We start from the raw sequence: 13,587 nt of genomic DNA on the forward strand, positions 1-13,587 counted from the left end.
TCTGAATGTAACTGAGGAGTGAAGGGAGTGAGAGGAGAACCAAACACTAAACCATGGTTTGTTCAAATAGCAGTAGTTTATCTGAACCAGACCAGAGATCATCCCATAATTTGCTTATTAGTTAGCCAGATCCTGGATCAAGGGGAAGAGATGTGTGCATTCAAATTTGCAACCCAAAACATTTGTACATTTCAGTAAGCCATAAAATGTGCTGCTGCTGTGCTACCTTTCTTGAGCCAAGAGCAAAAAACTTTGAGCCTTGTTAGTGTGGTGTGTGAACCGGTGCTTATGGTTTGTTTCTTCCAAACAAACCATAGTAGGTAAGCCAAGAACAAACCTTGGAGGCAAACAAACTGTGAGCACTGGTTCATACAGCACACTAAGCCTAGACTAGTGGTTTGTTGGACCCAGGTCAACAAAAGGAGAAACAATTTGGCTGTGTGCAGTAGCACGCTCCTCATTCACAGTAAGCCATGACTTGTGGCTTATCATAATGTCCAAACACGGGTCTAAAATTAGCCTACTGGAAGCGATTTCATGCAGTTAATTGTTGTTTAATTTAAAAGATTCAAAGTAAATCTCCATGCATTTTTAAGCATATATAATTTTCTTCCTTTCTGCAGGGATTTAGCTTGGAACAAAATATCAGTCATTCATGCCAATGCATTCTCCTCTTTATTGTCTCTGATTAAACTGTAAGTATTCTGCTTTTTTTATGGCTGATGCTGCCCTATTATGATCATTCAAATACCCAGTGACAAAAAAGCTCTATTCAGTGCAGGGTAAAATAGAATGACAATTTAATGAACAACAAAATGCAAAACAAAGTAGCTTTGGCCTTTGTTTGGCCAGCCATAGTGGTCTTGCATTTCTGCATTGTTTCATGGTATCAATTAGTGATGGAGAGAATGCAGAACAGGAGAGCTTGGGCAGCAGATGCCTAATGTCTAGCACCACATGATTAAATTTGGATCAGACCCAGATCACTCTGGAGCCTGGCTCTAAATCTAATTAGATTCCGCCAGCTCCTGCCTACCACAGTATTTAACTAGAGCCCTCCATGTTGTCCCACATTTCCCCTAGTTTACTAAAGTGGCAAGGAGGACTTACATGGCCTGTGGCATGAGGCCTTCAAGTGACTATAGGCACTGCACAGGTGCTTGGAACCATAGCATCCCATCAGTAGATGCCACTGTGCATGTTCTTGGCAGCGTCCATAGATACCAGGAGTAGGGCGGGCTCTACTATGTAGAGTAAGCGGCATGACTCGCAGGATGCAAGTTTTTCTCTCTCACTTTATGCTCTGGCTTTTGACACGACAGTGGCTGGTTTGCACAACACAATAAGCCAAAGCTAAGAGCAAACCTTGGCTACAACTTTTGGTTAGTGAGGAGAGAGTTTAACCACAAGAGTCAGTTTTGATGAGCCCAGGTTCAACACAGCACAGGAGTAAAAAAATAATTTAAAGAAAGACCAGGGAGAAGCAAAGGTTCTGTGAGCATGTCTCCCGGAGCCTGCACATTCACATTCTCCTGGTAAGCCATAGTTTGGCCTAGTGTGGCATGTGGACCAGGTCAATGATGATTACATACAAATAACATACCATGGAAAAGTTTGCCTGCTCTTTAAAAACTGTTGGCTGTATCTAACTATGTTTTACTCAAAATTAATGGCCCTAAGTTAGTTGAGTCCCTTAATTCCAATAGATCTACTCTAGGACTGCTCTAGATCAACATTAGAGGAGGACTAAAGTTGGACACAACCCTGTGCTAGAAGGCATCAGTATAAGTAACAATGGCTAGTTTTTTAATTCTGTGGTTCCTGTTGCTAATATCCCAGATGCTGACCAATTTTGCAGAACCCAAGCAAGACAATCTGGTTAGGTTGCAAGCACACCAACACCCAAGTACACATAACTTCAGTAAAGGCCTTTATGCATCAAAGAGTTGCCAACAATAAAAACGGAGGGAAGAATCCAATAACATGTTATTACAGTCCTATTACAGGGACGCGGGTGGCGCTGTGGGTTAAAGCCTCAGCGCCTAGGGCTTGCCGATCGTAAGGTCGGCGGTTCGAATCCCCGTGGCGGGGTGCGCTCCCGCTGTTCGGTCCCAGCGCCTGCCAACCTAGCAGTTCGAAAGCACTCTCGGGTGCAAGTAGATAAATAGGGACCACTTACTAGCGGGAAGGTAAACGGCGTTTCCGTGTGCGGCTCTGGCTCACCAGAGCAGCGATGTCACGCTGGCCACGTGACCCGGAAGTGTCTTCGGACAGCGCTGGCCCCTGGCCTCTTTGAGTGAGATGGGCGCACAACCCTAGAGTCTGTCAAGACTGGCCCGTACGGGCAGGGGTACCTTTACCTTTTACAGTCCTATTCCTTTCCATGTAGCTTGTACAAGAGACCTTCCAAGTGGATTGGGCTCTGAGGTGAATCAGCAGATTTACCAGTGACCCAAGGTGCATCTTTTGTCAGCTGAATCGTCTTTATGTTTTATCGTTTGCAAAATTTAATACTCTGTGATAATAACAAATACCCTCAGGCAAAATAAAAAAATCCCACCCTTCTGGAATAGTAAACTGGTTTTTTCCACTTTAATTTTGCAGGGATCTGTCATCCAACCTTTTGTCCTCTTTTCCTGTAACTGGCCTATATGGTTTAACTCATCTAAAATTAACAGGAAATCATGCACTACAAAGTTTGATATCATCTGAAAACTTTCCAGAACTCAAGTGAGTACCTCATTAAAACTAATAAGGCACACTTGTGCTCATGTGCAGTGGGAGGGGTGTCACTGTATAATATGAGTTACTTCCTATTCAGAGGCTTTGAACTACAGCACTGAAACAAAGATATACATGGTAAAATTATAGACTTACTACATCCTTTTTATCTCAAAAAAATATGATTGATTTTGGACACCCTGGTAGCTGCTCACTTTAAAACACATCTGCTTCTCAGCAATATCCCCCCCCCAAATAAACAGCCCCTGTTAAAATTTGTCTAATTTGTGTTTTATAGTGGCTAGCTCCCTTCATTTGGCCATTGCTTTATTTTAGCATTTGTGCTGCCAAAGCGAGCACTTGACCATTGCTTTATAAATTACCCCCATTTTGAAAAATGTAGGGAATATATAGCTGCAAACAAAAAGAAAAGAATTGAATCAAGTAGGTGGTTTGAGGGTGGCAGTAAAATACTTTGCCATATTGACTTAATGCAAAAATACTGTAACCCAGAACATCTGAGGAAGAGCTATTGATGGTCTGTTCTTTTGAGAGGCGGAGTTGGCATGTAAAAAGGTACCAGACAGGCTCAACCAATGCCAAACAGGAACAGCATCATAATTTGATGCAATGCACCAGTATCCTGGTCCAGCCCAAGGTGTTGGTTGCCATCATGGAACTGCAGCCTGGAGGCAGCACAAAAAGTCAATATGTCAGCATGAGCCATTCTGAGCTTCTGTATCTACATAAGTCATCAAGATCAAAAGTGTGAGGTTCAAATAAGCAATGTAATTGAGCTAAGGGTTATGTAAGGTTTTTTAAAAAAAAACCAACAACCTATAGTTTGGCATCACATTTGAAATTATGTTTCCTGTTCAGGTCATATAAATCATTATTATGTTCATAGCCACTCCACTCCAATCTGACTCCCCACTGTTTTTCTGATTCTCACCTCCTGCAGACATTATTGAATAGTCCTCATGTGGATATTTTTCAGTTTCCTTTCCATTTAGAGTTTTTCTGGTTTTTTTTAATGTAATTCTGCAAACCTTGGGATTTACACACACATCTGCTGATAATTCCTTCTTGTTCATCAGCACTGTTGTGCAGCTACATAAGCAACACTGCTCACAGCCTGAACATTGAAAATAGAAGGAATTATGGCATGTGTACAATGATCAGAAATGTACAGGGATGTGGGAAGAATGTGCTTTCCCTCAATTTTTTATATTTGTTTAATGAGTCAGAGCCCTGCCTCTCTGTTGCTTCAGCTAGATGCTAATGCCATTTGCGTTGACTTTGCAAAGGATGTAGGTTGAGTACACTGAGACGCTTTAATGTTCATAATCTTGTCTGTTAATTCTAAAGGGTGATTGAAATGCCTTATGCTTATCAGTGCTGTGCATTTGGAGCTTGCGATGGCCACTACAAAATCCAAAACCAGTGGAACAAGGATGAGAACAGCAGTGCTGAGGAATTTCAAAGGAAAGATGTTGGCGTTTTCCATACACATGGTAAATAATAAGATTCGGTTTTAGAAGAGGCCACTTACTGTTGACTGGAATGTGGCTACCAATAACCAAATGAATGTATGCTTTTCTGATTTCAGAATAAAATGCCAGTACAAATGAGCCTCCAATAAGATGCCTATTTTACCCTTGTAAAGTAATGTTTTCGACTTTTACCTCCTCTTGGGTTCATTCTCCCCAGCTTTGTGTGGGCAGACATTGGTGGCGAGGAGCTGTAGGATTCAAGTTTTTTTGTGGTGAAGGAGAGGGATCCAGGGCTTGGTGAGTTGAGGATCTAGAATTCTTCTTGATTCCACTCCCAGCTCCAGCAAGGCTTCTCCACTCCAAGGGGCAGGGGTGTGGGATGCGGAGGTTCCCTCCCTGCAAGAAGCCAAGTTACAGGGAACCAGGCAGAGGGCCTTCTCGGTAGTGGCACCCGCCCAGTGGAACGCCATCCCATCAGATGTCAAAGACAAAAATAGCTACCAAACTTTTAGAAGACATCTGAAGGCAGCCCTGTTTAGGGAAGCTTTTAATGTTTAATAGGTTATTGTATTTTAGTGTTTTGTTTGAAGCCGCCCAGAGTGGCTGGGGAAACACAGCCAAATGGGTGGGGTATAAATAATATTTATTATTATTATTATTATTATTATTATTATTATTATTATTATTATTATTATCATCTGCAAGAGAGCAAGGGCAGCAATGCAGACTTTTGCCTTCTGTGACAAAATTTGTAGATCCAGCTCTGCCTTAGAGTCTAACGGTTGCTACTGTCATTAAAATCAATTTCCTGAATTTAACACATTGCCTCTGTTCTTTACAGACTACAAGAGGACAAATGTCTGCCCAATAAGTGTATTATCTAAAATTCAACCCAGACGAAAGGGAGGGAAGTAGGTGTAAACTGGGATAGAATTTGTTCTTTATTAGAGTTAGTTACAGGCTAAGTTACTGTAAGGCATCTTCTGGAAATACTGAATTAATGGATAAGCTGCCACCCTTTCTCTGAATGCTTAAGAGATTAATGATATATGGCTTAGGCCCAGGCTATTTGAAGGACCATATACTTGCTCTGAGATCTTCAGGAAAAGTGCATCTCGATAGCGCCACCCTTAGAGGCATGTTTAGTGAGGACGCGGGAGAGGGCCTTCTCAGTGGCTGCCCCCAGGCTATGGAACTGCTTTCCAAGTGAGACAAGACTGGCACCGACCTTGTTCTCATTCCTCGTTCTCATCTTTTTACAGATGACCGTGACTTTGAGGATTTTCTTCTTGACTTTGATGAAGATTTGAAAGCTCATCATTCGGTGCAATGCTCTCCCCCTCCAGGTATTGATCTAGCTACATCCAATCGGTTGGTTGGTTGGTTTCAAAACTCCTTCGCTTCCTCTCTTGGCAGACTCCGCACTATATTCTAGAAAAAGGAGCTATGAAAAAGCACAGTGCTCCATGGTGTGCACGACTTCAACTCAGTGCGTGCTTTGTATGCAAAAGATCCCAGATACAATTCCTGGCTTTTCTAGGTAGGGCAATGCAAGACTCTTGGTGGAAGCCCTGGAGAGCCACTGCCCAACCTTTAGGGGCCTGGGAGCACATTTGTAAATCTAAACAGCTGTTGTGAGCACCACAAAAAACCCTTTACACAGAACAAAAAAAGGCAATGCTCAAACTGCCACCTCTCTGAAACAGCAGACAAAAGGCATGTAGCCCAGGGCTGTGCTTTATGGAGCCTCTGCCAATGCCCTGCTGCTAGAAACTCCTGTGCTGTGTTCTTCTTTTAGTGGCACCAGCACCACCGCAATCCCCTTTTCCTTCTTCCCTTATAATAATAGTAATAATAATAATAATACTGTTTAAATAGCAGCAGCAACACTGGCAGTTTCTTCACCACCTCTCCTGGGCTCTGCGAAAGGGCTGGCAGAGGAAAGGGTGTCTTCTTAGGGCTCAGGCCCTCTGGGCAAGGTGGCCAAGAGAAGGCCTGTGTTGTTGCCACGGCAGCTAAAAGCACCAATCTTTTCTGTCTCGCCTTTGCAGGACCCTTCAAGCCTTGTGACTACCTCTTCGGGAGCTGGTTAATCCGAATTGGAGTCTGGACCATCGTGGTTTTGGCCTTTGTTTGCAATGCATTGGTGGTTGCGACGATCTTCAGATTCCCGCTCTTCATTTCCTCCATAAAGCTCTTGATTGGACTAATAGCCATTGTGAACACACTCATGGGTGTGTCCAGCAGCGTGCTTGCCAGCATGGATGCATTAACTTTTGGAGTCTTTGCTCAGTACGGAGCTTGGTGGGAAGGTGGACTTGGTTGCCACTTCGTTGGACTTCTCTCCATCTTTGCTTCAGAGGCTTCCGTTTTCTTGCTGACGCTAGCAGCTCTTGAGCGCGGCTTTTCTGTGAAACACGCCACAAAGTTTGAGACCAGTGCCACTCTTGCTAGCATGAGGGTAGCCATCTTGTTTTGCTTTGTCTTGGCCTTAATTGTTGCAGTTATTCCAGTACTTGGGGGAAGTGAGTATGGGGTTTCCCCTCTGTGCATACCTTTGCCTTTTGGGAAGCCAACTGCTGTGGGTTACATGGTGGCACTGGTCTTGCTGAACTCTCTCTGTTTTCTTATAATGACAATAGCTTATACAAAACTCTACTGTAGTTTGGATAAGAGAGAATTGGATAATGTTTGGGACTGCTCCATGGTCAAGCATATTGCCTTGCTCCTTTTTACTAACTGCATTCTTTATTGTCCTGTGGCTATCTTATCATTTTCTTCCTTGTTAAATCTTACTTTTATTAGCCCAGAAGTAATTAAACCAATACTTTTAGTAATTGTCCCCCTACCTGCATGTCTAAACCCACTTCTCTATATACTTTTCAACCCACACTTCAAGGAAGACCTGGGAAGTCTTCGAAAGCAGACGTTTTCGTGGAAAGCATCCAAGCATGCCAGCCTGGTCTCTGTTAATTCAGAGGATGCAGAAAAACAGTCATGTGATTCAACTCAGGCTCTCGTAACCTTTGCAAGCACCAGAATATCCTATGATATTCCTGCCAACAATTCACTAATGCCGTCATCGTATCGAATGAGTGAAAGCTGTAACCTGTCGTCAGTAACATTTGTTCCATGTCATTAGCTTCATCTCAGAGTCACCTGTGTTTAAAAATTATCAATCACACATTTATTAAATGGGTGCAGTAAGAGGAAAATAATTGTCTACTACTATTGGGTGCCAAAGGCTTGGTAGCAATGAAAATGGCATCCTAAAACCTAACAGATACCATCTCAGTCTGGTTTAGAGACAACCACTCTTGAATCAGTTGAGGTTCAAACTCAAGAAGAAATCCAAAAGCCATTGATGGCTCTGGTGATTCAAAATAGATCAACATTTATCACTCTCCGTTCATGAATCTTTTAATGGTCACAATGAAACTTCCACTAAGCTGATTTTTTTTTTTTAATGGGACTTCAAATATTAAGAAAATGAGATTATCTTGGAAGTATTTATGGAAAATGTACCACTCCTAGTTGCACAATACATATTTACACATGAACTGGCCTCAATGTTCTTGTTTAACTAAGCGTGAAAGTGAAGAGCCGCTCTTAACTTGTTAAAGAGGTTGAACATAGCACAGCTTATAGGCATTTGAGTTAGAATTTTACATTGAGAAGTCCCATTAGCAATAGCAGACCTGCTTTGGAAGAACCACATTGAATACTATAGGTTGGGAGACCTGAATTGTTTTCAGATTTTCCCAGCATCACTTTTCTGAGCTGACACATGCATCCTTGGGAAAGAAAATGAACAAATGCGGAAAGTATGCACCCGAACGCCGGCTGCACGGTTATCATATTCCTTTGTCTCCTTGGATTTTGAAGCAATGCAGCGTGCAACTGGAGCTCTGTTCTTAAAACTACTTTGGATTAAACAAGAGATCATCTGACCATGGCACAATACATACTACAATGTTTATTTAGCTTTACTTTTACTGTGGTTCGGTTATGGAGTGCTGCTTAATGTCAGTGAAATTGTTCCTCACATGAATATATATTCTTTTGTATACAAGAAGTAAAAGAATAAGTCTGAAGACTGGCTCAATAAAGATTCTTTTATATTAAAAAATTAGGTTAGATGAACTTCAGAACAAAAACAGGCCACTATGCCTACTATTTTCATAAGCAAGTTTGAAAGCTATAATTGAGATATTTTAATGGGAAAATAATAAAATTCATTTGAGAAGCTTTTAAAAAAAAATGATTTGTAAATATAGAACTGTATTTATTATTACAGTAAAATCATACTAAAAATGAGAATAAGCCATGTACAGTTTTGTACTGATATATTGCCTAGATTTCTATTTTCTTCTCATATATTTGACTAAATTCGCTATCTGTACATAATATATTTAAATGTGTAGTGATTGTAAATAGAGGATGTGCTTTCTTTTCTACTGGTGTTTCAAATATATGGAATTTGTAATAAAACCTGCAGCTAAGCAGAAAGAGTGCTTTGGTATCTTACACTCCCAGAAGATAGGCAGCAGTTCCAACTATTTCCAGAACATTTTTACCACCTCATGATAATAGAACTTGCAAGTAACTCTCTTTCACAGAGGACAAAAACATAATCCTAAAATACTTTCTCTCATAACGTTTACAATTTACCTAATCTAATGTTTCTCACATACAAGAGGTATCGGCATTATAGTCCAGGGATTTTCATGTCACATACCTATAGCTTTTCATGTTGGAAGTTTGTGTCACCCTAACAAAATTCTCATGAGGAATTGCATGAAAGGCTATAATTTTAGAATAAGCCAGTAATGGTGAATTACAGTTGCCAACACAAAGGCTCCCCAAGAGGTAAAGATTAGAGGTAGTGAGGAGGAATGTAATCAGAGAAAGCTTAAGAAAACTTTTCCACACTCACCAATACTTACATTTGTTTGTAGTAGCCTATTATTGGGTATTTGACCTTGGGCAATAAACATCCATTGATGGATGTAGACCAGCAATTTAGCCAACAATAATGCAACTTCCTTTTGAGATACAGACTGATCTAGCATGTAAAAAGTTTTTTAAACCTCCAGTCTCTAAATAAAAACTGGCTCTGCATTACGTTTGAAGAAATCTGACTTCAAATTATGAGAGGTTTTGTGCTGCTTTTCATGATACCCCACTTTAATAGAAAATGCCAATTTATGAAAAAAGTACTAAATATATTTCTTCCCATTTTGGCATACTCATGCATGGAAACAAGAAGGAATAAACAATGCCATTAATATTTTTTCAACACTAAGATTGTCATGTTGTATGTGGAACTGCACTTGAAAAGCATCCAGAAAATCAAATTAGTGCAAATATCACAACAATTTTTTGGTCTGAGGTTGGCTAGAGTTTATTTCTGAGATGCTGTATGAGCCTGTGATTGCGTGCTCATTTCTAGACACAATTTAAGTTCCTAGTGTTCATTTGAGGGAAAATAATACATATAGAAAGGAGAATTATTGAACGCCAATATTCAAGTTTGGGGCAAGTACTCTTTGGTGAGACAACCCCAACAGATATTTAATGTTACAAAACATGCAGCAAAGTAAAGTGTGGAAATATAGGCTGTTAGACTTTTAAAATATGCCCTTTAAGTTCAAAAGTAAGTTTAAAATGCTTTACTTAGAAACTCACCAAAGGTCAGAGTCATGTGCTTTTCAATACAGTGGGCACGTCCAGTTCCCAAGAGACTGTGATCTACTCCCAGTATAAAAAAAACTGGCAGTGATCTACCCATTGTCATTGGAAGGAGGAGGAGTGTGCATGGGGCGGGTGGATTGCCCAGAGCTGTTGAGCTTTTTTGGAGATAGGATTGCCCAGAGTTCTTCAGCTTTTATTAACTTTCGGTAAACTTTATTTAATCCTACGATCGATAAGAGGATCAGCCAGGGATCTACCACGATCTACTGGTTGGACATGCCTGCACTACAGCATTCAGAAAAACTTACACAGGCAGTAAAACTTAGTTACAGAGTGGTGAATGCTGCTAAATTATTGGTATAGGAACTCAAGAGTGGCTTGTGAAAACCATGCAGTCTGAGTTGTAGCAATTAGCTCAAACCTCTTTACACGCTGAGCTGCTCAGGCAGACTGAAGGAGACCAAAGGCTTGACTACCTTGTTCCTCTCAAGGTGAGGGGGAAGTGAACATAGCTAAGTTAGGTAGGACTGCTTACTCTATGGTATTAACCCCTTCATGGATTAATTAGACTTCAGCATGTTGGCTACATAAGCTGGTTATCCCACAACGAGCTCAGGTGGGAATCTGTAGACTTCCAGGTGTTGCTAGACTATATATCCTCTCATTCCTGATCATTAGCTACACTGGCTGGGGCTGACAGAGTTGGAGTCCCACAATACTTGAGAGGCCACAGCTTTCTCTATCCTTGTGCTAGCAAAAGCCTAAAACATTTTGGAATGCAGGTACGTAACGTACTGTCTTCTCTGTACATACCACACCATGCTTCAATCAACAGCCAAGCGCCTAATCCAGGTAGGTGGGTACAAAGACCAGGGAGATGGTTTTAGTTATGGGATGGATTGTAAGGTATGCCCTCTGGAGAAAACCCACACAGCCCTATACTATCATTTTGAGAGCTAGTGTGGTGTAGTGGTTAAGAGCGGTAGTCTCATAATCTGGGGAACCGGGTTCACGTCTCCGCTCCTCCACATGCAGCTGCTGGGTGACCTTGGGCCAGTCACGCTTCTTTGAAGTCTCTCAGCCCCACTCACCTCACAGAGTGTTTGTTGTGGGGGAGGAAGGGAAAGGAGAATGTTAGCCGCTTTGAGACTCCTTAAAGGGAGTGAAAGGCGGGATATCAAATCCAAAACTCTTCTCTAATGAAAGTTTGGCTACTCAGGCAAGACTTTGAATGAGGCTGATAGTTCTGCTGATGGTTGGTTCTGTTGACTTACCTGTTGGTTTTGCTTTGGGCTACCCATTTGTTTGACTATTGCTTTATTATTGCTGCTGGATGGGTTGTGTTTTGCTGCCTTCCATTTTATGTTGTGTGTTTTGTACTATTATTTGTTAATTTGCTTTACTGTAAACTACGTTGACACGCACACAAACACCACCCTGAGAGCTTCCAGAATGAGTAAGGGAGATAAGAAATAATAAAGTAACTCATCCCATTGTGTGAATTCAAAGCCAAAACCTCCAGTCTCTGCTGCTTCCCTGTTTGGTTGGTGTCATCCTGACGCCCAATCACAGCTATGCTAAGATCCTAGGTTTCTCTATTGTTTTCAACATGTCTCATATCTGTCAGGGGAGGAGAGGACAGTCAGAGGAATCAGAGGTCAGTCAGATTGTGTGAATTTACAAGTGAAGCCTATGGCTTGGAGTAGTTGAGCCACGGGAATGTTGATAGTGTCTGTTTATAATGGAGAAGAAAGGACTGATCTGCATGAGCCTGTAAAGCATTTTGCTTTGTTGGTTTTTTATTGCATGTATATTTCATTGCTTTAAGCTGCTTTGAATTTCTTTGTGAGGTGTAAGGTTTTCAAACAAATAAATGATGGTTTGTGGATTCCTGAAGGAGAGCAGGTTGCAGAAGGTGGATATTATTATTATTATTATTATTATTATTATTATTATTATTTATACCCTGCCCATCTGGCTGAGTTTCCCCAGCCACTCTGGACAGCTACCAACAGAATATTAAAAACACAATAAAACATCAAACATTAAAAACTTCCCTAAACAGGGCTGCCTCCAGGTGTCTTCGAAAAGTCAGATTACTGTAGTTGTTTATTTCCTTGACATCAATGGGAGGGCATTCCACAGGGTGGGCACCACTACCGAGAAGGCCCTCTGCCTGGTTCCCTGTAAAAGACTCCCCTCCCTTGCCTCAGTTGTCTGGAGATCAGCAGGAACCAGACCGAAAAGTTTCCATTCAGACTTTGTGTTGTGTGCAGACAGAAGGAGCAGTGAAATAGCGCAAGAGTTTGGACTGTTGTCCAACTGTGGTGGTCCATGTGATGAGTGCAAAGGGCGCAATTTCCTTCCCCCAACTAAACATAGCCACCAGATTCCCAGCTTTCATTAAGAGAGAGAGAGTATGAGAGAGGCGAAACATAGAAATGAGACAAAATGGGGACATCATTGTCTTCCTACAAGCCTGCTCCACCCAACTCCCTCTTACTTTGCCCCCCTGCCCTGGAAAAACTACTGTGGGTGCCCTTGAGTCCAACAACGTAATTAAAAAATTCAGCAATTTTAGTTGTTTGGAGAACAGCCTCCCACAGTGTTCCTAACTTGGGCTATGTAGGGGTGGGGGTGTCTTTTACCTGAGGCAGGTGTTGGGAGTGCACTGGAGCCAGAGTAAATGGTAATTTCGACATAGCTTTGTTCTTTTATCCCAAACCAATCCAGATGGCCACCATCTCCGAGATCAGGCTGAGGGCAGCCAAATAATTCTGCCAGCTGAGTTGACCCTAACAGGCAGCTGATGTGAGTTATTGAGTCTCCTGTAAACTGCTCACCTTGTGTCGGTGAAAGATGATCAAAGTTAGATAGGCAGACCGGAGACTCGCTGCTCAGAAGCCATGACCCACTGAGAAAAATACATGGCACAAACACAATTGATCTCTGGCACCTCACATTTTAGAAATTAAACACTCCATCATTTTTATTTTCCTGGGGGACACACTGAGAATTCTTGATAATGAAAGTCATTAGAGTAATTAGGAAATTATTATCCAGTTCGAGATTGCCCAGTTAAATTCCCTGGCAACCCTCTGCTTCCAGTTTTCCATCCAAAATTCCTCTGGCATACGGAAGACATTTAGAAACATTTAACATTTATGATTTTAAACCTTGCGCCAGCCAAGGGTGACCTTAACTGGCTAGCAAAAGAATCTCAGAGAATGGTTTCTAAACAATTAGATCTTCATCATCATACCACCACTACCCCCCAAAATCAATATATTGTTATGCCTGGGTCTAAGGCTTTTCAAGAAGTATGTTACATATTTATTTATTTTTTTAATCACATCCTCTTTCAGTTATTAAATGCACAAAGGGCATATTTGTCCCTAGGGAACTTGGGTAAGTGTAACATGACTGGAAACAGAATGTGTATGACAGATGATAGAACTCTTGCAATTAGAGTATAATTCCTACTCAATATTTCTTGGAGGTACAGTGGATGTAAATTTTACTGTGGGCCTAACTGAAAAGAGGTGCATGGGGTTAAATTCATGGCCAATCACCTTCCTAGAAAATTTTCTCTTCCATTCATTATCTCTGTCCCATGCTCAGAGCAGACTTGTATGAATGAACCTAAGCATATCCCTAATCATTCAGGGAACACTTCTTA

General features: G+C 41.4%; 1 protein-coding gene across 1 annotated transcript in view; it reads left to right on the top strand.

The window, feature by feature from the left end:
* LGR5 (leucine rich repeat containing G protein-coupled receptor 5) overlaps nucleotides 1–8,723 on the top strand; it is a 68,176-nt gene extending 59,453 nt beyond the window's left edge. The window contains exons 14-18 of the mRNA XM_083399533.1: nucleotides 624–695; nucleotides 2,605–2,730; nucleotides 4,090–4,235; nucleotides 5,477–5,560; nucleotides 6,266–8,723. Of these exons, the coding sequence (XP_083255659.1) occupies nucleotides 624–695; nucleotides 2,605–2,730; nucleotides 4,090–4,235; nucleotides 5,477–5,560; nucleotides 6,266–7,356 (1,519 nt within the window). The 3' untranslated portion in view covers nucleotides 7,357–8,723. The remainder of the gene's footprint in view (nucleotides 1–623; nucleotides 696–2,604; nucleotides 2,731–4,089; nucleotides 4,236–5,476; nucleotides 5,561–6,265) is intronic.
* The last annotated feature ends 4,864 nt before the right edge of the window (nucleotides 8,724–13,587 follow it).

Source organism: Podarcis tiliguerta (assembly GCF_965153285.1).
Source record: "Podarcis tiliguerta genome assembly, chromosome: 10".
Classification (NCBI taxonomy): domain Eukaryota; kingdom Metazoa; phylum Chordata; class Lepidosauria; order Squamata; family Lacertidae; genus Podarcis; species Podarcis tiliguerta.